Source organism: Salmo salar, chromosome 14 (genome assembly GCF_965601325.2).
Source record: "Salmo salar chromosome 14, fSalSal1, whole genome shotgun sequence".
Taxonomy (NCBI): domain Eukaryota; kingdom Metazoa; phylum Chordata; class Actinopteri; order Salmoniformes; family Salmonidae; genus Salmo; species Salmo salar.
In genome coordinates this window covers 11,653,970-11,679,400 of record NC_138304.1, presented here as the reverse complement: position 1 = coordinate 11,679,400, position 25,431 = coordinate 11,653,970, and the positions used below count along the sequence as shown (strand labels likewise).

General features: G+C 43.9%; 2 protein-coding genes across 3 annotated transcripts; one reads left to right on the top strand and one right to left on the bottom strand.

The window, feature by feature from the left end:
* The first annotated feature begins 98 nt into the window (after positions 1-98).
* fam78ba (family with sequence similarity 78 member Ba) lies at positions 99-3,563 on the top strand. Its single transcript, XM_014139398.3, has 3 exons — positions 99-1,381; positions 1,790-2,069; positions 2,603-3,563. Exons 1-3 carry the CDS (start codon positions 1,047-1,049, stop codon positions 2,843-2,845), a joined length of 858 nt encoding a protein of 285 aa, XP_013994873.1. The 5' UTR covers positions 99-1,046; the 3' UTR covers positions 2,846-3,563.
* Positions 3,564-6,485: 2,922 nt separating this feature from the next.
* LOC106568759 (UDP-N-acetylglucosamine transporter) lies at positions 6,486-25,360 on the bottom strand. Of its 2 annotated transcripts, none has more exons than XM_014139397.3 (8): positions 24,832-25,360; positions 14,522-14,798; positions 14,176-14,330; positions 12,479-12,601; positions 12,021-12,195; positions 9,470-9,588; positions 7,102-7,235; positions 6,486-6,731 (listed from the first exon to the last, which is right to left on the bottom strand). In XM_014139397.3, the coding sequence occupies exons 2-8, from the start codon at positions 14,730-14,732 to the stop codon at positions 6,638-6,640; spliced, it is 1,011 nt and encodes a 336-aa protein (XP_013994872.1). In that variant the 5' UTR covers positions 14,733-14,798; positions 24,832-25,360; the 3' UTR covers positions 6,486-6,637. The 2 variants fall into 2 exon arrangements, with proteins under 2 accessions (XP_013994872.1, XP_013994871.1); XM_014139396.3 differs by lacking the exon at positions 24,832-25,360 and adding an exon at positions 20,531-20,678.
* Positions 25,361-25,431: the final 71 nt, after the last annotated feature.

The following is a 25,431-nucleotide window of genomic DNA, read 5'->3' as shown; positions in this document are numbered from 1 at the left end:
ACTTTTCAATACAGGCGTCTGGTGACGCCTCTCCCTCAGTGGTTGCCGCTGTATATCCTCCCAGCATCAGCACCTAGCCGAACTGAACAGCGACCGTCGTTGAGGAAATTATGCTCTTCCAAGCGAGGGAGTTGGAGCAATAATGCTCAATCGGAAGACGGAGGTATATATGGATGATTCGTGTCACCAAAACATTTTAGGGATGTCTGGGCGTCTGGGTATCACACCTAGTCGCGGGCACGTTTGTGAATCTCTCGTTGCGTTCTCTCACCATTTATGATGCACCATTCATGATGCGAGCTTCCCTCATCATTGATCCCAAGAATGGCATGAAGAAAACGTTGAAATAGCGCTAAGGCGATTTATTGTCTCAAGAGGGCACCATAGCCTGCCACGCGCCGTTTCGTTGATTTATATATATACGTAGCCTACTATTGTTGGTTTTAGGTAGGATATGAGCCATTGTATAACGTCTTCTTGTTGTGACGACCAAGACAATCTCATTTGAGGGCGCCGTACAAATAACAGGGCTATGCAAGCCATCCAAACAAAGGCACCCGAACAACCCCATTGACGCAACTGCTGCCCCGTCGCCACTGACATGACAACGCCGAGTCGAAGGAGCAGGTGCAAAGGGCACCGACCTGCAGCCGGACGCGTGGACTCGAAAAGGAAGTGGGACTTCGGACTCGCAGAGAGTAAGCAGCATCCCGGAGGAGGGCCTATTGCAGTTTCTGGGGACAAGCACCAAGGGCAGTGCGGCACACAACAGTCACACCGGGGAAGGCTGCAGGGGGGTGTTCAGTGTACCTTCCCCACACTCACTCTCCATACCGCACTTACATTAACGTTCCATTTTCCCAGTGCGGAGAAATGCTTAAAAACTGCTGCTGTATTGATTTGATATCGAATTTTGGCTCAATGGCTGTATTCAAAATGATGCCTCTATTTCGTTTTCTTCAACCCAGTAATTTGACCGTATCAGTGATGGGTAAATTAAAAGATTGATATTGATTTAAAAGCTGGATGGAATCCGAGAGGGACTGATGTGCATACTGGTCAGGTATCGTCTTCTCTCTTCGTCTCTGGTTCTGCTTACTCTGCTACTTGCCAGCACCATGGGCTGTATCCAGAGCATCTCCTGCAAGCCTCGCATTAGAAGGGAGAACATTGTAGTCTACGAGGTATCGGCCTCCATTGACCAGTGCCCAACGGTGATAGAGGAGAACTCGCCCATAGTGCTGCGGTATAAGACACCTTACTTCAGGGCCTCCGCAGGGATCGTGATGCCTCCGGTGCCCCGCAATGAGACCTGGGTGGTGGGTTGGATCCAGGCTTGTACACAAATGGAGTTCTACAATACTTATGGGGACATTGGCATGTAAGTTCTGAGTTGATGTCATCCACCATCAGTCATCTCGAAGTGCCAGTCATTCAATCTCTGACACACAACTCTCTCTCTCTCTCTCTCTCTCTCTCCGACACACACACACACACACACACCTACGCCCACAGCACTTAAGTGTATTGGCCTAGGCTTTAGTTCAGTGGCCTAACACAGTCTTGAGTCACTTGGCCAGGCAATCCTTGTCTGTGACATGTGTGCTGTAATATTGTCTGTTTGTATCAGTTGTAGACCTTGGTGAATTTCGAGCGCCGGTGAAATTCTAGCCGTGCATGGCCTACTATAAAACCAGAGTCCCATTAAGTGAGGTCTTTGCACATGTATCATGTTCTGTTGTATTGTTTTGTATATTACTAAATACATTCTGCATGTCCACTACCCCAGGTCCAGCTGGGAGTTACCAGAGCTCCGTGAGGGCCGGGTCAAGGCCATCAGCGATTCGGACGGGGTCAGCTACCCATGGTACGGCAACACCACTGAGACGGTCACCCTTACGGGTCCCACGTCCAAACCGTCGCACCTCACAGTCAGCATGAACGACAACTTCTACCCCAGTGTGACCTGGGCCGTTCCCATCAGCAACAGCAACACACCAATGCTGTCACACATCATCCGAGACCAGAGCTTCATCACCTGGTTGGTTGCCATCAACTCTGTCACCAAGGTAGGCTTCAGAAGATGGACTTCCTTGGATTTTGTGTACTGCTCTGTTAAGTTATATGTTTTTGATATCTTAAAGGGATAGTTCACTTAAAAATCTAAGTTTGTCAGATGTTTTCAGACCTCTAAAGTGGTCTAATCTCAAGATAAATCCACATCCCACACCATCTGTTGTGTGGATCCAACAATATGTACCTCAATCCCAAATGAATGGTAAAGATTAGCCCCATCTAATTAGTTTGAGCGACACAACGGATGGTGTGCAATGTGGACTCATCCCAACATACTTGAGGTCTGACTTTTGTCTGAAAACATCTGACAAACTGTGATTTTTAAGTGAACTATCCCTGTACATTTTTTGTTGTCGCTCAGTGTTAATTCTGGACTAAAACAGAAATGTACAGCCTTGGGGTCAAAGTAGGCTACAGATTGTGAAGCAATGCTCCAAGTGCTAACTGTAAAGCACTTTGGGTTGCAGCATATTACATGTAAGTTGCTATAATAGTTAACTTCACTATTATGTTTCGGACTTTCCAGGAGCGCATCGTGCTGCAGACTGTGCGCTGGCGGATGCGGGTGGACATCGCCGTGGACCCTGACATGCCCCTGGGCTCCCGGGCCTCCCTAGTAGGCCGTCCTCACCAGGAGCAGCCCCATATTCTCAACTACCAGGAACCAATACCCCCCAACGCCCTGGGACGACCCAATGCCAATGACGCCCAAGTGCTGATGTGGAGGCCCCGCAGAGGGGCACCCCTAGTGGTGATACCGCCCAAATAAGGTTGTAAAGACTGAGAAAGAGCAATGTGATTAGTTCATGCTAATGAGGAAGTGTGGCCCATCGAAGAAGAGGGGAAATTATGAGTTCCCTTATCAAACATGGCAGCTGCAGCTCTTCACTCGCACCTACTGTCAGGGTTCAATGGATGATAGAAATCGTGAAAAAGTTTAGGTATTTTCTCTGGACTGGACTGTATTGGAATTGACACAGCGGAAGTCTACAGAGCTAGACTGGTTTCGGAGGCAGGCTCAGCACTGCGTCAGCGTTTGATTGAGTCCCGACTGTTTTTGGACGGCCACAGTGCTGTACTAGAGTTCTATCTATCTGCCTTTGGAAAGAAAGGGACAGAGCTATCGGAGTTCTACTGAGGTGGACTGAACACAGAACTGCATCCTATATCGTACAGTAGGTCTTATTGCATGAGAGAGAAAACGGTCTTTGACTGGAATAAGAATAGCATTTTGTATCAGCTGATCACACTTAGGACATGGAATGGAACTTCTTACATTGGCCATGATATCCTGAAAGCTGGAAAACTCCCTCAGTGCCAAATATGGACGTAACAGCCTTTAACATAGAACACTTTAAGAACACTTTGTTAAGATATTTAAATGAGGCAAATCATATTATATGAATTTTCTGTTAGTTTAAGATAATACAATCTGATTGATGATTGAGTTTAAGAGCACCTACTTGGCATAAAGGTCTAAAACGAAATGGGCTGATTGTTGTCTTATTTAAATATGCCATGTCTATGCACTCACATAGAAAGGTTAAAGGTGTGGGTTTTCTGGTGTGAGTTGAGTATCTACATGCATACACATGAATGTCCAATGTCTCAATCCAACCTAGCCTCTAACCATATTGCTTATCTATACAATCCTTCAGATCGACACAAGTGCCTTGGGTTAGGGGCTAGGGTTGATTTAGTTAGTGTGAAGGACCTCGGCGTTACTCTGGACCCTGATCTCTCTTTGAAGAACATATCAAGACTGTTTCAAGGACAGCTTTTTTCCATCTACGTAACATTGCAAAATCAGAATTTTCTGTCCAAAATGACGCAGAAAAATTAATCCATGCTTTGTTACTTCTAGGCTGGACTACTGCAATGCTCTACTTTCCGGCTACCCGGATAAAGCACTAAAGGGATTGGGCCATAGCGACACAGTACACTCTCAAGGCAATAGCCTGGGCTAGCGGGTTCATTCAGAGGGGCCCCTGCCATATGACACAATGTCACAAGACTCATGCTCCATCTGTGCTGCTCACCAGTTTCAGTCGTCACCTTCCCATCTGTCTGTCCATCCCTCTCCCTCTCATCACTCCCATCATTTTCTCCCCTCTCTGCATGCCTCCAATCCCTCATCTCCACTTCAAGACTATGCAAACACAGAGGGACTGTTGAACGAGAGAGATAGAAGGATACATGATCAGGAAAGACAGGGTGGTGGTAATATTCACAATGACGGCTTTGTCGTGTCCCCAAAATAGCTGCCATTGATTGGGTCTCTTTCTATCCACATTCACAATTGTCATTCTTGGGTAAGATGGAAGCTATTTCCATGTTAGACACACAAAGAAATGAAAATATATTATATGAATAGTTTATGAACTTTTGAATTGGTACCAAACATATTCAGTGATCTGTTGCTATAGAGACTGGTTTGGTTTGTCTGAACTCGGCTCGATAGGAACAAGGATTGCCTTCATTAGTGCACACCACAGCAAAATGTTTTTCCAACACAAAACGCATTTCTTATTGGACAAATTCGGGCAGTCTGTCCCTGTTTCCACCCATTTTGTTCCATTTGGTGCCTCATGAATATGACCCAGTTGTTGAGAAACATCAAATAATTTATGACCTCTTACTCATCAAACAATCCTGCTTTGGGATTTCATACCTAGATGAAACAACATACACAATACAAGCTCTTTCAATACAAAACATCTGTTTAGACCCTTATTTTACATTTGATCACTTAATTTATTCATTTTATCTTGCATGACAAGCCATTTTTGCATAAAAACATCAGCAACTGGATGTGTAATTCTTTGGATCTGAATGGCCGGACAATAAGCAGCAAGTTTAAAGCATTCCTTCCTTTAATCTTTTTCCTCCTTGTCCCCAATAAAAGGACATCCAGCATCTCTACAGTCATTGGTCTCTACCCCTCCCCTCTGCAGTAAATGTGCTACAGCCCAACGCTCCCACTAGGTGGAGCTGTCACTCAAAAACAAATGAGGGGCGGTAACCTGTGAGGCATTACATTCATTTAAATGTCCTCCGCCTTATTGACCATCAGTACCCCTAAAATACATTCATACTACAAATTCCCGTTCCCCTACTCCCCAAATACATGATAAAATATATCAAAAATAGAACATTAAAAAAACAGTAACGTTGGCAGTGAATTCTTGGATTCATCGATGAATTCTCGTTGTTCCCTGTAAAGTCAATTTTCCCATGATTCCATGCTTTGGTGAGTTTGGCTCTATCACCCCTGAGGTGAGAGGTCACATGTGAGAATAATCCTTCATATGCCCTGCAAAGGCATCATAGTAGCTTCAGCTCCATGACGTGTGTGTGTGACCGTGTGTGACCGTGTGTGACGTGTGAACTGTGGAGAAGTCACATTCATGAGCCTGTTCGATCAAGAACTTGATGGCGTCACTATGGGAGAGAACGGTTGCATTACTACCCCTATGCAACGTAAAGCGCTTCGAATTTCAATAAAGAGCTTTATAAATGCTATGACCTCCATCTTGACTACTAATACCAGTATTGGGCAATCAAAACCTTGTTTTGAAACCTTTTGAAACCAGGCAATTCCAATCTGTTGTTGTGTACATTAAACATCTTAGGACTCCTTCCGCCTACACTCCTTTTCCAGGAGGTCTGCTCCTCCTTCTTAGTAGCGCTGAGTGATTATTGCTTTTTGAGGTTGTTATGGTTTCAGATTTTCAATTATTATGATTTTTTTTACATTAAATGCACTATGCATTATATCGAATCAAATGTTATTGGTTGCATACAGATATTTAGCAGGTATATTATCTGGGTTGAATACTGTAACACAGAATGTTACAATTAAATGTCCCATGATGGTAGTGACTGCCCATCACTTATTAACTATCAGTTATTCACATGACTTTAATAAAATATTTCAGTTGTTGTGTATATTACATTAGTTTTATTTGATGACTTTATTATTTCATTCTAAGTCATCATCTCATCTCTATAGAGCTGCTGCCTATGCTGTCTGACAAAATCACTATTTTAGTAGTTCTTCACAGTAAATAAGGCATGCTTTTATGACCGCTAAATACCAATACCTCACGAAGCAACTGCTCTCGGATGTATGCACTCTTGATCGCTCATTCCTCTGTCTCTTTTGTTGCAGGCGTAAAAGGAACAGACCAGACAAGTAGCCGCGAAATTAATTATGGTCTTTGTAGTTAATTATCACGTTTTCTGTACTAAACTATGAAGAACATTGGCCTGTTGGAAACTACAACTCCTTACTACATCGCACAGTTCTGGCATGATCTTATTTATCTCTATAGAAATTGCAGCGCAATGTGTGTATTGAGCAACAACAACAATAAAAAAATCATGGAATAAAATTCAAATAATTGAACTAAGGTGGGTCAATTAGTAGTTTTAAAACAGAAAAATAACCGACATTTGGGTTAATTGCTCAGCACCACTTCTCAGCAACATATTCCTCCCTCCATCTTGCCCCGTGTCTCTCTTCTTTGGGGTTCCAGGGCTGTGGGTGGTGGGTCTCCCTCTATACTTTGCTGTGGCTGATGGCAGGCCTCTTGCCCTCGTAACCATAGAGGAAGGTGGCAGCAATGACCAGCATTGCTCCCAGGAAGAACACACTGGGAGAGAGAGAAAGAGGACGTTGTTAGAGCTATAGGCAGAAATGCAAAATCAGGGCGTTTTCACATATGAATTCAGCTCCCTGGTGCGGATGCCTTGAACAACTGCTGGTACTCTGGTCCTGGATATTGGGCAGGGACCGGGATTGGTTAAGGCCAGGATATGTTTGCGTTTCAAATATGGTTTATAGCACGGATCAGGGTATCAAATCCTCCAGGATCTAGATTATACAGGTATATGTGAAAACGCCCTTGATTTATATTGTTTCTTATTCTCATCTCTATTTTACCCCTGAAGTCTGTGGAGACGTGAACCTTTTGTCCAATACGGACCTGGCCAAATTATTTATGAAAGTTTGTTTGTGTGTACCTGGTGGGGTCGAAATCCTTCAACCAGAAATAGGATATGAGTGTTGACAGGATGATGGAGAGTGACGTGGCGAAGCCCTTCAGGATGTTGTCTGCATACTTAATGACTGCTGCTATGACCAACCCGCCCAGAGCCTGGAAACACACACAGGACATGGATTTGATGAAAGACAGAATACACACAACCAGTCACACATAAAAAAATACACAAAAATACATAGGCGTTCATGCATGAACACACATACACTTACTTTGCCTCTCCCTCATTTACTCTTGCTTTCTCTCTCACACACACACGTGTGCACACACACCTAAAGTGAATAGTCAGAGTAAAGGTTGTTATAGTATTTTTCTAAGGAGGTTCACTTCCTTTTACGCTCGCTCACCTCACTTTACAGTAAATCAAGTTTGTATGGCCTACGTCAGGGGTTGGCAACCTAAGACGGTATTTGCCTTGGCACGCGAGGGTATTTGCTTTGGCACACCAAGGCTTGGCAAGCAACCCCCCAAATTATTATATATATTTTTTAAAACAACATTGGTATAGATATTTTTCCCCTCACTTATTTTTGCCAGTTTATTTTTTTAACTGGAGAAAATATTTGAAATTGAATGCAATGGTTTTGAAATTGCATTGGTATTCACTGCAATGTAGTAGTTCCCAAGGTATGTCATTCCTGATTAGCCAACGGGCTTTCATGATTTTGCAGGAGGTTCATATTATTAGTTCAAGGCAAGACAACCCACCACGCCTCTCCCGCCAAATTCAAAACCCAAGGCAGCGCTGAAGATGAGAGATTCGTTTTCACATGGCTAGCAACTAGCAAGCCTTCTTTTGTTATTTAAAAAAGTTCAGGGCACAAAATGTAATCAGCAAAGAAAAATGTATTGCTTCTTGGACAAAGGAATATGGATTCATTGAACTGAAGGACTGGTCTGTTTGCGACCTCTGTTGTAAAACTGTTGTTTGTTGGGCATTAAGTGTACCCCGTCATTTTGAAACGAGACATGAGGAAAAACTTCAAGGATGAGGCGGACAAGGCTGAAGGAATCAAGAGGGCCGTGTCCAGGTATGAAAAGCAAAGCAGTGTGTTTACAAATCTACATGCAGTCAAAAATCAAGCTACAGAGGGGAGCTATAAAGTTGCAGTGCATTGCTAAACATGGAAAACCATTTACTAATGGGGAATATATCAAGGAGGCTTTCCTCAGCAGTCGCAGGCTTTATTTGATGGATTGCCAAACAAAGACAATCATCTCAAAGATAAAAGACATGCCTGTGTCTGCCAGAACTGTTGAAAGGCGAATTACCGAGATGGTTGAAAATGTAATGGAACAGCAAACTGTAGCGTTAAAAGAGGCACCTGTGGGCCTCCCGAGTGGTGCAGCGGTATAGGGCACTGCATGGCAGTGCTCGAAATGTCACTACATTCCCTGGTTTGACCCCGGACTGTATCACAACCGGCCGTGATCGGGAGTCCCATAGGGCGGGGCACAATTGGCCCAGCGTCGTCCGGGTTAGGGGAGGGTTTGGCCGAGGGGGGGCCTTACCTGGCTCATCGCGCTCAAGCGACTCCTTGTGGCGGGCCGGATGCCTGCAGGCTGACCCCAGGCATCAGTTGAACTGTGTTTCCTCCGACACATTGCTGCGGCTGGCTTTCGGGTTAAGCGGGCGTGTATTAAGAAGCGCGGTTTGGTGGGTCATGTTTTGGAGGACATATGACTTGACCTTCGCCTCCCGAGCCATTTGTTGTTGTATTAAATGGATGCACCTGTGATTAGTGTGGCTCTTGATGAGAGTGTGGATGTGAACGACATTCCACGTCTGACAGATGTTGCAAGATACTGTGACTCAGAGCAGGTACGTGAGGAGCTGCTTTGTCTTAAACCCATGCATGGTACTACTGAAGGAGAAGATGTAGCAAGAGCCTTCACAGATCATTTTGAGAGAGGTGTCGATATTAAAAACACATTCACTATTACAACTGACAGGGGCCCCCGCTATGGTGGGGAAACAAAGGATTCGCAAAGCTAATTGAAGATAAGATTGGCCACCTCGTGGTTAAATGCCACTGTATCATTCACCAAGAGAATCTGTGTTCCAAGATCCAGTCCGTAGAGCTAATGGACAGCGCGCCTCTCTTTACCGAGCTATGGAATTCTTCAATTTTTCAGGCAATTAGATATTCAATAGACACAATTAGTTGTAATGCACATATGAAAATCATCACTGGGACGCAGATCGTTAGCAATGGTAGGATAAATTGTCAAATTGGCACTCCACACAAAAAAGATCACCGACCCCTGTCCGACGTTATAATAAAATGGATACGCTTTTTGAAACTATAAATTAAGCATATTTACAGTACCTGCAGGGCCACAACGGTCCAGGTGAGTGAGTTGTAGCCTTGGAACACTCCGGACTCCCTCACTCTCTCTCCGTCGTACACAAACACTCCAATAAGACCAAACACCAGACCAAACAAACCTAGGAGAGGGAGAGAGATCAAATCAAAGTTTATTTGTCACATGCACAGGATATTTTATTTGTATTTATTTATTTATTTAACCTTTATTTAACTAGGTAAGTCAGTTAAGAACAAATTCTTATTTACAATGACAGCCTACCAAAAGGCAAAAGGCCTCCTGCGGGGACGGGGGCCTGGGATTAAAAAAATAAATACAATATAAATATAGGACAAAACACACATCACAACAAGAGAGACACAACACTACATAAAGAGAGACCTAAGACAACAACATAACAAGGCAGCAAAACACAGCAGGGTAGCAACACAACATGACAACAACATGGTAGCAACACAACATGGTAGTAGCACAAAAACATGGTACAAACATTATTGGGCAAAGTCAACAGCACAAAGGTCAAGAAGGTAGAGACAACAATATATCATACAAAGCAGCCACAACTGTCAGTAAGAGTGTCCATGATTGAGTCTTTGAATGAAGAGATTGAGATAAAACTGTCCAGTTTGAGTGTTTGTTGCAGCTTGTTCCAGTCGCTAGCTGCAGCGAACTGAAAAGCGGAGCGAACCAGGGATGTCTGTGCTTTGGGGACCTTTAACAGAATGTGACTGGCAGAACGGGTATTGTATGTGGAGAATGAGGGCTGCAGTAGATATCTCAGATAGGGGGGAGTGAGGCCTAAGAGGGTTTTTTAAATAAGCATCAACCAGTGGGTCTTGTGACAGGTATACAGAGATGAACAGTTTACAGAGGACTATAGAGTGCAGTGATGTGTCCTATAAGGATCATTGGTGGCAAATCTGATGACTGAATGGTAAAGAACATCTAGCCGCTCGAGAGCACCCTTACCTGCCGATCTATAAATTATGTCTCTGTAATCTAGCATGGGTAGGATGGTCATCTGAATCAGGGTTAGTTTGGCAGCTGGGGTGAAAGACAAGCGATTACGATAGATGAAACCAAGTCTAGACTTAACTTTAGCCTGCAGCTTTGATATGTGCTGAGAGAAGGACAGTGCACCGTCTAGCCATACTCCCAAGTACTTGTATGAGGTGACTACCTCAAGCTCTAAACCCTCAGAGGTAGTAATAACACCTGTGGGAAGAGGGGCATTCTTCTTACCAAACCACATGACCTTTGTTTTGAAGGTGTTCAGAACAAGGTTAAGGGTGGAGAAAGCTTGTTGGACACTAAGAAAGCGTTGTTGTAACACAAAATCCGGAAAGGGGCCAGCTGAGTATAAGACTGTATCATCTGCATATAAATGGATGAGAGCTTCCTACTGCCTGAGCTATGTTGTTGATGTAAATTGAGAAGAGCGTGGGGCCTAGGATTGAGCTTTGGGGAACTCCCTTGGTGACAGGCAGTGGCTTGAGACAGCAGATTTTCTGACTTTACACTGCACTCTTTGAGAGAGGTAGTTAGCAAACCAGGCCAAAGACCTCTGAGACACCAATACTCGTTTGGCGGCACACAAGAATGGAATGGTCTACCGTATCAAAAGCTTTGGCCAAGTCAATAAAAATAGCAGCACAATATGGCTTAGAATCAAGTGCAATGGTGACATCAATGAGGGCCTTTAAGGTTGCAGTAACACATCCATAATCTGAGCGGAAACCAGATTGCATACCCGAGAGAATACTATCGACATCAAGAAAGCCAGTCAGTTGATTATTGACAAGTTTTTCCAACACTTTTGATAAACAGGGCAAAATAGAAATAGGCCTATAACAGTTAGGATCAGCTTGATCTCTCCCTTTAAATAAAGGACGAACCGTGGCTGCTTTCCAAGCAATGGGAACCTCCCCAGAAAGGAGAGACAGGTTAAAAAGATTGTAGATAGGCTTTGCGATGATAGGGGCAGCAACCTTAAAGAAGAAAGGGTCTAAACCATCTGACGCAGATGCAGCAGGTGAAAAACAGTACAGTGAAATGCTTACTTGCAAGCTCTTACTCAACAATGCAGTATTCAATATAAAAAACAAAAGACATCGTAAAGTGTCTTAAAAAGAGTACAGAATCAATAATACTAAAGTCAGGTAAAATACACACAAGAAAAGAAATGAGAATATACACTATATACAAGGTCAATACCAGTATCAATATCAATGTGCAGGGATACCGGTGATAGTTGAGGTAGTTACAGTATGTAGATGTAATCAGAGGTAGAAGTGACTGAGCAGCAGGATAATATTATAAATAGTAGCAGCGACGTATATGGTGATAGTGTGTGTGCATGTGTAATTGTGTGTTTGTGTGTGTGTGTGTATGTACGTGTGTGTTTGTGAGAGCGTCAATATGTGATAGAGAGAACGAGAGAGAGAGAGGGAAAGAGAGAAATGGGTGAGATTTTGTGGGAGGATTCTTTAAAATAATTGTAAAGCATTCCATTGCTTACACACACACACACACACAGATTCCAGTGATGCTGACCTAACTGGATGTTCCGGACCCATACACTCTGTTTGGTCTCTTTGAGGATCTTCTCAAAGTAGACTCCAGCGAAGCCACTGGAGAAGCAGGCTATCAGTACGGCTATCACACCTACTAACTGGGAGCCTGCAGTCCGAGGCGTCGAAGATGGCCCACCCAGAGACTCTGTAGGCCACTGTGGAGACAAACACACAGTACATCAACAACATTCAGTATGTAACATCCACATACAAGGATGTGCATGTGGAGTATGGTTGCAAAATTCTGGAAACTTTTCTAGAGATCATGTTACCACTGATTTATGCAAATGATTTGGAAAAACCTGTGAACTTGAGACTTCTGCCTCCCTAATGTGGATTCATGACTAATCTGACAAAAACACATCCAAACAGATCAACCAATTAGATTTGGTATGAATGAGAAGTTATTGACTTGTGGGGTGTGTTTAATCTTGTCACCTGTACGAGAGCGATACCAGTCATGAGGATGAGCAGAGATAGCCACTGGTAGAGCCCCAGTCTCTTCCCCAGCATGGACACTGAGAACAGGGCCGTGGTCAGGATTTTCAGCTGGTACGTCACCTGGTTGGGAACAATATCGATTTAAATTCCTGCCAGTCAAAACTGGTCATGAAATGCAGTGTGGAGTCCCTCAGGGCTCTGTCATGAAGTTGGCCTGTGGGTAAGGTTTATGACCCCCCATAAATACCTTTCTCCCTTCCCCTCTCTCTCTGACCCTACTGAAGGACTGTTGAATAGCCTTTGTTAAATATAGAGAGTCTGGGAACATCAAACAAATGGGGAAAAGGAACCATATGTCGGTAATAGAACCAGTTGGAAATATGCGTTGGAACTTAATGAATATGGATGTCAGTTCGGTTGTCATCTGAGACATTATGACTGATGACAGGACGACATAAACTGTACCTGGGAAAGTCTACACCCTCTAGTTATTTAGAGTCACATGGAATTGTTGTGCAATTTAAATGTTTGATATTGAAACTGTTTGTTAGGAGATTAAATGTAATTTTAGCTTCCAAAGGAGAGAATTGGGTTTTCATAAGGAAAGAAACCTGACCAATCAGTGGCCCGCCCCTGTGAAGAGACAGGGGTTATAAACGATGAAACACACCCTTCTCCCCTCGCCACTATATAAGTCAGTGACAAAATGTAACCAGTTCTGTTCCGGGTACATGAGGTCTGCAGCCTCTGCGTTAAAAGGACTCACACGTCAAGTACAGAACTAAGCCAACCTCAGCGTGAGCTTTGGTTGCGAATGGTATGAACTTTGAACTCTCATTCACTACAGAAGTGATACTTCCTAGCCGTTGAGTTAGCAGCGGCCACTGTAGACGTGGGCTAGGAAAGGACGGACGACGTACCCAGTCTAACACACAACGAAGATACTACAACGTATCCAATTTACCACCAGTGACATTCTTCCGAGGACAGGAAGACCTCTGTTGGCCAACACGGCCAGCATCTACGACCAACCTACCGAAGCGCAGCTCAGAGTAAATATTTATTGCATTTTCCTTTTCCAAATGGGCGGTAATTTAGAATGCATACGATAATGTATTTACGATGGCATAGCTGCAGTCTTTGTTCCTCAGTCTTCCCGCTCTTTCATTCAAGCCCAACCCCCTTTCTTTGTGTAACAAGCCGCCATGCCGGTTTAGCCCACTAGGGCACATTCTCCTATCATTTCCTTGTAACCATATCTGTTTGTTATGCATTTCTGTGAATTACTTAGATTAGTAAATAAATTATTTTAAGACAATTGATGTATGGATGACTCATAGTGAAGACTGGGTTCGTGCAGATAACCAACAATTTACGACGTTTGGAATGAGACTGACGAGGTAAATAACACATCATTAAAGGAGACTATTCGATCAGATATTATAATATCTGAAAGTTATATAAGGAAAATTATAACTTTGTAATCTGAATATTTTCCTTGGTGCCCCGACCTTCTAGTTAATTACAGTTACACGATTAATCAGTTTAATCGCATAATAATAATTACAGAGAGTTATTTGATAAACATGTCTTCCGTTTTAATGATGCCAAAGACACGACAGCTCCATTCTTGGTCCACTTTTGTTCCCCTTATACATGTTGCCATACACAAGCGCATACGTCACGTCTCTCACCTGGTAGGTAGCAGCGTCCAGGTTGGACAGGGCGACATAAAGCAGGTTGTTTTGGAGTGTGTAGATTCCTGATGGGATGGCCAGCTTCAACGTCTCCATGGGCTTGTTGAGAATCTCTTCATTCAGCACACGATTCAATGCCCGAACACTGAAGCCTGACATAAAGAGAAACAGAGATTTAGCACCCATACACTGAATCCTAAGAATGAGATAGATAGACAGACTGTACCATATATACTATAGATAGTATTTTTGTCTATTTTCTCTGTTGTCATTGTTTATCCATTCACTGTGTCACAGACAGAAAGCCAGGCAAACGGACAGCCAGATCAATCACTATACTCACTGTGGTCGTAGAAGACGAGCAGCAGGCAGGTGAGGATCTTGAGCAGCTCGGCCGAAACCACGGCTGAGGAGGCTAGGTAGCGCGGCCCCTCGCCCAGCAGCGTGCGCGAGTACCTCATAGTGAGCACCAACGAGGTGGTCTGCAGCACCAGCACTCCCAGGGACACGTACTTCAGGCGTGACTGGGACTGGGAGGCTGAGGGCAACGACATGGAGACGTGGCAGGACGCCTCCTCAGAGCTAGGGGGTGAGGCCAGAGGGGACAACCCTGGGTTAGGCTGTGGGAGAGATGGACAGTGAGGACACAGGCTGGGTTAGGCTGGAAGGCGGCTATTTAACACATGCAATCCCTTGATAATTATAAATAAAAGTTCTGAATTTTCATAGCATTTCGAAAAGATTCTTTGTTTACGCATTACCAAAAATCAAATGTATGTTATTATGACTTTAAGACAGTTAGGTGGAATACTACGAAACCGCGTTGTTCGTTTCGAAAAGTGCTACCAACTGATTTGATTTGACTAGGTATCGTTTTGCATCAATATTCAATGAAACATTTTGCAGATTTATTCGCAGGGAACATTGTGCAATTTGGGTTGATTAACAATCACTTGTATTTAGGCCTTACACAGTAAACACATGCATTAACTGTGCAGGAATCTAACCCACAATAAACATGATGAACACCAAAAAAGAGCTTGCTATTAGAAATGGAGGACAGACTATCCTGGGTGCCAGACTGTTTCTGCTCTTTTTTCCAACTCCTTATGGAATTGTCATGCTATGTTTGGCTTGACAATGACAAAGGAGTAGGCAAAATACAAACAGACCATATGCATACTTGAAATACCGGTATGCATGGCATGCCAACTCAAACATGCACACAGTAAGTACTATAACATTCAGTCTCATCTGTGTACAGTGGTCAAAAGACAAAATATAAAGACAGACATTCATTCAACTATTAACTACTGAGAGTTAGAACTTCATTATATAAATACAATGATAGACTTCAGGGCAATTCCACGGAAACAGAATGACACACTGAGACTCAGATTTTTTTCCGGAGAAAAGTATGCCAAACAAGAACCATTGATTGCAAAGCTAAACCATACAACTGATAATTTTACACAACACATCGACTAGAAAAAACAATGCAGATGTGAAGTTTGGTAACAGAATGACGGTCAAATCTCCCTCAGTTTTTAACGTGACCATGTTTTCCAAAAACTCTTAAATATCTACTCCAAATTAAGATTGAAGTATGTGTCACAGATCACAGTACAGCATATTTCAGAACAGTAAAGTACAGTACTGTGCTGTCAAAACTAGTGAAACAGATGTCTATGATTGGTTCAAAGTTGGACTGACAAAATTTCTACTTTTCCTTGGTCAGTTGGTGCTCAGTGGGTGAGGGGTGGTTACATAAAAAAGGGGGGGGGGGCTCATGGGTAGGTGTCAATAAGAGCCGGGAGAGGTGACATTAACTGGAGAAAGAGAAGAGTGAGAGGGGGGGTTGTCAGAAAGAGAACAGCTATGAGCTGAACATAACAGTAAAAGTATTACAGTGGAAGGGAGGACAGTAGCAAGTGACCAAACGTGATTTGTGATTACCATGAATTCCCATTGTAGCCAATTCAGTCATTCTGTTACTGATTTCTTGGTCATTCTGTTATTACATGTTTTAAATCACTTCATAGATCATACACCAAATTATCAGTAAAAACACTATAACTATTTGGTAGGTCTACCTTTACATGTTACTTATGTTAACTTTACATTATCCTCCCTGAAAAAAATCAAAAAAATGTGGGTTTTTGGTAACAGACAAGGTAAAATCTCTGAAATGTATAGAAGGCAAATAAGGGCCCTGGTACAGTGGTGGCGCTGGGGGAGTGGTGCCAGGAAAATGACATCTCCATCAACATCAAGTTTGGACACACCTACTCATTCAACAGTTTCTTTGTTTTTACTATTTTCTACATTGTAGAATAATAGTGAAGACATCAAAACTATGAAATAACACAATTGGAGGCAGGTGTTTTCTAGTTGCCTCTGATTGAGAGTCCTATATATGGGTATGTGTTTGGTTAAGTGTTTGTTGGAGATTGTTTCTTGTTTTGCCTGTGTGAGCATGACAAGACTGTTTTGTTGTTCGCGAGTTCTTCGTTTTTTTTGTTATTTTGGTGTGCTCTTTGTTTGAAAATAAATACAAGATGAGCATCCACATTCCTGCTGCGTTTTTGTCCTCTGTCCCCGACGACAACCATTACAGAATCTCCCACCAAATAAGGACCAAGCAGCGGAGGAAGGAGCAACGGAGGGACGATCGTGAGAAGTGGACGTGGGATGAGATTATGGCCGGAGAAGGTCCATGGAGGAAGTGGAGCGAAGACATGGAACGCTACAGGGGAACACGACTGGCGTTTAAGCCCGAGAGGCAGCCCCAATAATTTTTTGGGGGGGGGCACACGGGTAGTTTGGCTGGGCGAGGATTGAGCCCCAGGCCAAATCCCCGTACCTTTTCTGGGCAACCAGTGACTGGACAGGTCCCGTGCTTCGGGGTAATGGGTACTGTGACGACGCCAAGTATTTTTAGGCCGGTACGCGCAATACCAGCGCCCCGCATTTGCCAGGGGGAAGTGGGCATCCAGCCAGTAAGAGCGATACCAGTTCTGCGCTCGAGACCGCCAGTACGCCTCTACGGTCCAGTGCGTCAGCCCAGTCCGACTCGGCCTGTTCCCGCTCCCCGCACTAGCCCTGAGGTGCGTGTTCCCAGGCTGATACCTCCAGTACCAGCAACACGCATCAGGCTTCCAGTGCGTCAGCCCAGTCCGACTCGTCCTGTTCCCACTCCCCGCACTAGCCCTGAGGTGCGTGTTCCCAGGCTGATACCTCCAGTACCAGCACCACGCATCAGGCTTCCAGTGCGTCAGCCCAGTATGACTCATCCTGTTCTGGCCCAAATTACTTATGGCTAGGTTGCGGGAATTGAGCTCGGGTCAAGTGTCCCAAATGTATTACTTGGGGCTCGGGCCGATTCCGGTGAGAGTTACTTGGGGCCTCGGGCCGATTGGGGCTACTCTCTGGCAGATGATTACACAGGCTTCTTTATATAATTAACATTTCATTATTTTTCCATATTTTCTCATTGTTTCTGTGATCAAAAAATACAATTAACATTTAAATAAAATTCTTTAAGAGTCCTGTGTAGTACTTTAGTATTTTGATACTTTGTGCAAGGCAATTGATAAGCATTAAAAACTTTGTGGCTGGAGCCTCCCGATTGGCACAGCTATGGAACCATACGCAACGGTCTAACATGCTACCCAAACTGGACACGTCGCGTTCGCGAGCGTTGCAAAATAAATGTACACATACATGTTATTCAATCATTGCACCCACACTGCTTGTGCACGCCAACGAGCATCTGCGTTGCCAGGCGCTAAAATAGAAGTTGCTTCTATTTGTGACGCCGAACGCGATGCAAGTCCTGCCTCTCCCATCTCCTCATTGGCTTTTAGAGGTATATACCCACGTGCCATCTCCTCATTTCTTACACCCACGTGGGTGATTGAAAGAGGAACTGAGGTTGGTTATACACCTTATTATGAAATGCCAATTGCCATATAAAGTCCAAAGAAGAAAAATCCTGAAAGGAGGAGAGATGACTAGAAACAATTCGGTTGATCGTTTTATGTGTGGAGTAATTGTCGGAGTAGAGGACCTTGTGCATTTCAGGTAAAATAACAACTCAACGTCTATATCCCAGGATAAAGCTAGCTAGCTAAATAGGACAAATTAGCTACCAACTGCAAGCTAGCTAGCTAAATTGCCATACATGTTTAATGCATTTCAACCTGTCCCCAAATTAATACAATTGGTTATGAGTTTGTTTTGATATTTCAACCTGCGTGTCGTGATCGCATTTGGTGTGGGGGGACAAAATCAATTTGTGCGTGTCGGGTTTAGGCATGGTGCAGGGGCATGGACACTGCATCGTAGTGCAAACTGCATTGCTACATATGCTGGTTCGAGACCCGTGCCGGCCACGACCGGGAGACCCAAAAAGTGACGCACAATTGGCCCAGCGTCGTCCGAGTTAGGGGAGGGTTTGGCCGGCAGGGAAGTCCTTGTCCTATCGCGCTGTAGCGACTCCTGTGGAGGGCTAGGCGCAAGCACGCTGACACATTCACCAGGTGTATGGTGTTTTCTCCGACACAATATGTTTTTTTTGTGGATGGGTATAATTAGTATGTATAAAATGTATAATAGTAATATTTAAAATTACTAAAATCAGGTAATTTTGTATACATTTATTTACATTTTCATCTGGCCGCTTCCGGGGGGATTCTGGTAAGATGCCGGCAAAGTTGGCTGAATTCCGGTCGACGGAAACGGCCCAATGTATTATCTGGGCAGTCATTAATTTTGATTCCGGGCCGAGTCTGACACACGATTCCGGGCCGATTCAATCAGTTCCGGTCCCCTGAAAGAGGACGGCTTCTGAGCCGATTCCTCATTGCTAGCTGGGATGTTGCCCTAGAAGATTAAATAAACCCTTGCTCAACAGAATAATGTAATAGATTGAATTCATTCTTTCGACCTAGTTGACATCGGTAAAGTTTTCTGTCATCTTTCGCAAAGCAAAGAAGTTTAGGACTAGGGGGGATTATAATGTAAAGATTTTCTGTGCAAAATGTCCAGATGACATCAGTTTGACCCGTTGTAAGGAAAAATAAATCTGTGAAAACGACCCAACGTGTTTCTGATGAGATTTCAGAATCGCAATGCTCATCATTGGCCAACAACTTGACTTTGATCCAATCAGAGAGCACAAACCCCCACGTGGGGGAGCCAGCAGGAGTGACAACAAAAAGGGGTAAAAAGAGGGCATTTTCTCAGTACATCCATGGTTAAATGTCATGAGACAGTCACACTTCATATGCAATGTAGACTATAGGATGGTAGCTAGCTAAGTGCACAGACGCAATTCACACACACTAAATACTTCTCCCAAGCCAGCTAATCACTGTAGCTAGTATTGATATTGTTAAATCCTAATGATTTAGTTTCCATGAAACAGCTGTCTATGTTAGCTGCTGAGTTAGTGCAGTGTACTTTGCTAGCTAACGACACGTTGTGCTAGCTAGCGGATATGCTAATGTTCGCTAGTTAGCTAAGCATTTGGCTATGGGCTGGCACTGGCAGTATGGGATTATGGACAGTGAATTAAATAGTTTCTTTGTCATCTTGCTAGGTAGACATCTAGCTGTGGCCATCTGGCTACGATCAACAAGGGCTTTCTACAAAATAGCAACATTAGCACAGCTAGCTAACATTTGTGATGGGGAGAAGAAAAAAAATCTATACAGTTACATTTCAGGATATTATTTTTGACAATATATTGATATTTGATATTGTCGATACGATATCTTTTTTTTTGCGCTAGTTGGCTGTACCTGCACCAATTTTTCCTTCATAGCTTGTTCTCAATCTTCTTTTTAAACAGGGAGCCAATTTGTTTTCAGCACTTATTTCCATGACTCATGATCAAAACTTGGCTATCTCTTGTCCCTCTGCAGCAGACATTTGGTGAGAAATTTGTTTGGAACATCGAATCGCAATAAAAACAATATTGAATTGCAATACATATATATATAGTATCGGCACCTAAGTATCATAATAGAAGGTACTGCCACCTTCTAGTTTGGAATATTTTAACAAGGCTGAGTGGCTGACGACTTCAAAGTCTTGGCCGTGAACACAAAAGAGATTGACTGCCAACACTCCTCCGTTCAGAGGTGCTAAGTACTGTCGGCAGGCAAATGTTTGACAATCCTACCAGTGCGTCTTGAGCTATAACTTGTCCCACAAAAACTCCACAAACCTTTCCTGATCAACTCATAACCTTAGGCTACTGTTGGCCCCACCAAGGAACATCCTCTCCTGAGCTAATACCCCACGCTCAACCCCCTTCCCTACCCCCAATCAATAAAACAAGACAAACCATAGAAGGATGGCTGAGGAGGCAACGTGGCTCCTGGAGGTAAAGTCAGCTGTGTCACCTTGGCCAGCTAGAGAAGAGATTTGAGCAAGAGGAGAGAGGCAGGCTGCCACTCCTTCCCATGTGCTTAGCGCTCAGTGACTGGTGAGCAGGAAGGGAGAAGGATATTCAGTGGTGTTGCAAGAGCTAGGTCAGAATCCTGTAAGGGCAGGGCCCCGGTCGTGGACTGTAAGTTGTTTACGCATGCTGACTGGGCCAGCTGTAAGCACACTCACAGGCAGGCACTGTTTCTAACTCTGTTACCCATAGTCCTAGTTTATTCAGGCTCCCCTGTCTCAACCCACCACTGCAATGTCACCAAGCAAGATTGTCAGGCTTTGGGTTTCTTTTGAGTGCATTCAGAGGACTTAATTTCAAGGGAAAAATGTGACGCTCTGATGAAGGTCGACGGACCGAAAGCGTAGCAACTATTAAAATAAATGTGCATCTGACTGGAAGTGTGCAGAGACTTTTTGTTGTTTTTCAGGTTTTGCATTTCCCATCAGCACCTGACACTAATCGGATTTGGGTTTGTGGTAGATTTAGCCGATTAAGGGCAAAAAATGTTACCACTGATACACTACATGGCCAAAGGTACGTGGACACCTGCTCTTCGAAACATCTCATTCAAAAATCATGGGCATTAATATGGAGTTGGTCCCCCCTTTGCTGCTATAACAGCCTACACTCTTCTGGGAAGGCTTTTCACTAGATGGAACTAGTTGGAACATTGCTGAGGTCGGGCACTGATGTTGGGCGATTAGGCCTGGTTTGCAGTCGGCGTTCCAATTCATCCCAAATGTGTTCAATGGGGTTCAGGGCTCTGTGCAGGCCAGTCAAGTTCTTCCACACCGATCTCGACAAACCATTTCTGTATGGACCTCGCTTTGTGCACGGGGGCATCGTCATGCTGAAACAGAAAAGGGCTTTCCCCAAACTGTTGCCACAAAGTTGGAATCACAGAATCGTCTAGAATATAATTGTATGCTGTAGCGTTATTTCCCTTCCACTGGAACTAAGGGGCCTAGCCCGAACCATGAAAAACAGTCCCAGACCATTATTCCTCCTCCACCGAACTTTAAAGTTGGCACTATACTACTCCTCGGCCATGGAAATCAATTTCATGAAGCTCCTGACAAACAGTTCTTGTGCTGACGTTGCTTCCAGAGGCAGTTTGGAACTCGGTAGTGAGTGTTGCAACCGAGGACAGACGATTTTCACACGCTACGCTCTTCAGCACTCGGTGGCCACGTTCTGTGAGCTTGTGCGACCTACCACTTCATGGCTGAGCCGTTGGTGCTCCTAGACGTTTCCACTTCACAATACCAGCCCTTACAGTTGACCGGGGCAGATCTAGCAGGGCATAAATTTGACGAACTGACTTGATGGAAAGGTGGCATCCTATGCCGGTGCCACGTTGAAAAAGTCACTGAGCTTTTCAGTACGGGCCATTCTACTGCCAATGTTTGTCTATGGAGATTGCATGGCTGTGTGCTCAATTTTATACACTCGTCAGCAACTAATTTGAAGGCGTATCCACATACTTTTGGCCATGTAGTGTATATGCAAATAATGTAAATGAGTGCTCAACTATTTGTAAATCATCTCAGTTAAGTCTCACTCTCACTCTCAGTAAGCCCAGTTGTGTAGGCTAAGTAATCTCCAGTTTAACTGCACACAACAGCCACTGGAACTTCATCTGGGAGAGAAACTGCAATTTCATAAGTAAATATTAGTTAGGCCTACTTTGTAGCATAAAATGGAAAATAAATGTGTTCATTCTCTATTAGTGAGTAGGTAACGTAGGTGCAGAGAGCAAGTCGGGCTAACGGTGAGAGAGCAGAGTGGTGACGAGGCAACAACACAGTGGCCTCATTATGTAGACACTCTCCAGCTGCTGCTCGTGGGGAGTGGCCACATAATCCCTCTCTGTGTGTGTATACCGGGAAGGGGAGGGGAAGGGGTGTAGGGATGTCAAAGCACTGGGTAGCAAGAAAGCCGACCTTCACACACACGCATATGCACACGCAGTCATCCTAACACACACACACACCACTCTGCCTTCTTAGGAACCAGACCTGGGTTCAAATACTATATTAATTACTTTCAAACATTTTGAAGTACAGTGCACTCGGAAAGTATTCAGACCCATTGACTTTTTCTACATTTTGTTACGTTACAGCCTTGTTCCAAAATGGATTAAAAAAATTAAAAAATATTCAACAACCTACCCTATAATGACAAGGCAAAAACAGGTTTTTAGAATTTTTGCAAATGTATAAACTGAAATATTACATTTACATAAGTATTCAGTTCGGTGGGTTGCCTAGTGGTTGGGCCAGTAAGCAAAAGGTTGCTAGATCGAATCCCCGAGCTGACAAGGTAAAAATCTGTCGTTCTGCCCCTAAACAAGGCAGTTAACCCACTGTTCCTAGGCCGTCATTGTAAATAAGTTTTTCATCTTAACTGACTTGCCTGGTTAAATAAAAAAATACGGACCCTTTTCTCAATACTTTGTTGAAGCACCTTTGGCAGCGATTACAGCCTAGAGTCTTATTCGATATGACGCTACAAGTTTGGCACACCTGTATTAGCGGAGTTTCTCCCATTCTCTGCAGATCCTCTCAAGCTCTGTCAGGATGGATGGGGAATGTCGCTGCACAGCTATTTTCAGGTCTCTCCAGAGATGTTAGATCTGGTTCAAGTCCGGGCTCTGGCTGGGCCACTCAAGGACATTCAGACTTGTCCCGAAGCCACTCCTGCTTTGTCTTCGCTGTGTGCTTAGGGTTGTTGTCCTGTTGGAAGGTGAAACTTCACCCCAGTCTGAGGTCTTGAGCGCTCTGGAGATGGTTTTCATCAAGGGTCTCTCTGTACTTTGCTCCGTTCATCTTTCCCTTGATCCCTGTCCTTGTCGCTGAAAAACATCCCCACAGCCTGATGCTGCCACCACCATACTTCACCAGACCAGAGAATCGTGTGACTCATGGTCTGGGAGTCCTTTAGCCATTTACTGAGGAGTGGCTTCCGTCTGGCCAATCTTCCTTAAAGGCCTGATTGGTGGAGTGCTGCAGAGATGGTTGTCCTTCTGGAAGGTTCTCCCATCTCCACAGAGGATCTCTGAAGCTCTGTCAGAGTGACTTTCGGGTTCTTGGTCACCTCCCTGACCAAGGCCCTTCTCCCCCAGTTGCTCAGTTAGGCTGGGCGGACTGCGCTAGGAAGAGTCTTGGTGGTTCCAAACTTCTTCCACTTAAGAATGATGGAGGCCTTTGATGGTGTGCCTTTCCAAATTATGTCAATCAATTGAATTTACCACAGGTGGACTTCAATCACGTTGTAGAACCATCTCAAGGATGATCAATAGAAACAGGATACACCTGAGCTCAATTTCGAGTGTCATAGCAAAGGGTCTGAATACTTATGTAAATAAGATATATAAGGTAAATATATATATATTCAAAAAAACATCAAACACAATAATGGTAACAATAATTGCTTCTATTTCACCAGATGTATGTCCTTGAACCGATTACTTTAAAATCACACACAGACTAAGTTAGGCCGTCATCGTAAATAAGAACTTGTTCTTAACTGACTTGCCTAGTTAAATAAAGGTTAAATAAAACAAAGTTCAACTTGAGATACTCAATGAGAGGGCGGAGCAATGAGCTAGCCTGTAAAATCACTTCCTATAGCTCAAACTGCGCATGTGATGGTTCCAAAAAACTCCTCCATGTAGCAAGACATGCTAAAATGACACTTCCTGATCTTCAAATGCGCCACTGAGTATTCCAAAAGGAAACAATTGGCTGTGACTTCATCGATGGCTTCATACATATTTTTTTTAACAGTCTATGAGTAAAGGCGAGGCACCTCCCGTTGGCAGAATTCAGTTTCATTCTCCATGCCAAAACTCACAATTTTCTCACGCCTACCAATGATGCATTAACATCAGTTTTTATTATGGCAATTAAAGATGCCGCTACCCATAACCTGTTTCTATTCCCCTTTAAGTCCCATCAGGTAGCCTGATTTTAGATGTGTCCATGTAAACTGGGTTATTATGGAAATCGTCCTTCTTGCAAAGCATGTAAACGTTTCAAACGAACTATGAGATGAATCTGACTAACCACAACAATCGTGTTACTGTGTGCATGTAACCGTACTCATTTTGCAGATACAACAGTAGGTTTCTTGCTGGCGTGCGAATCTTGACATATACACGTGTTTAGAATTACAGTAAACACTTGAATGCAGTCCCAACATACCTGTAGTAGGAGAGGTGAGCTGGGGAAAATGCTTATGATGACAATTTATTCAAATAACTGTCTCTCTCACTGTCCCACTCTTCCGACTGGTCTAACAGACTTCTGGCAGAAATAAATAGTCTAAATGGCAGAGATGCTGATGTCAAGACATTCATTCCTGGAATGTGGGCTTACTTTCTCAGCACTTCTCTTTGTACATCTGGCTGTAACCTTCCTCCACAAACTATCAACATGTTTCAGTTTATTTGTCCCTAACCGAGGTTTAGAAACTCTGTGCCTGAGCAGAGTTCCCTCATCCGTTTTTCAGGGGAAACGTAAATTCGGTTGAAAAGACTTTATCCCTAAAAAAGCGACACCCAGAGTGGGTATACTGCGAAACAAGCTAGATCTACTCAGGCTTTTATTAAGCTAGCCGGTTTCAGTTAGCTTCACTTTCCAGGTCATGCTTCATCCGTGCTACGGAGGTCAATTAGCTTCACATTCCAGGTCAGGCTTCATCCGTTCTACGAAAGTGGATATTGCTTCTCCGCCTGCCGCTACATTGAGCACGGGACACACCCTTTTCGCGCCATTTCGCCGGATGTTGGGCGATGTTAAAAG

Bases quoted from the DNA above. Each gene is read 5' to 3' on its own strand.
- fam78ba (XM_014139398.3), top strand. From the start codon at position 1,047: ATGTGCATACTGGTCAGGTATCGTCTTCTCTCTTCGTCTCTGGTTCTG. The intron at 1,382-1,789 runs GTAAGTTCTGAG...CCACTACCCCAG, and splicing joins ACTTATGGGGACATTGGCAT to GTCCAGCTGGGAGTTACCAG. The intron at 2,070-2,602 runs GTAGGCTTCAGA...CGGACTTTCCAG, and splicing joins CCATCAACTCTGTCACCAAG to GAGCGCATCGTGCTGCAGAC.
- LOC106568759 (XM_014139396.3), bottom strand. The intron at 14,331-14,521 runs GTGAGTATAGTG...TCTTTATGTCAG, and splicing joins GCTCGTCTTCTACGACCACA to GCTTCAGTGTTCGGGCATTG. The intron at 6,732-7,101 runs GTACACACAAAC...TCTCTCTCCCAG, and splicing joins AAGGATTTCGACCCCACCAG to TGTGTTCTTCCTGGGAGCAA.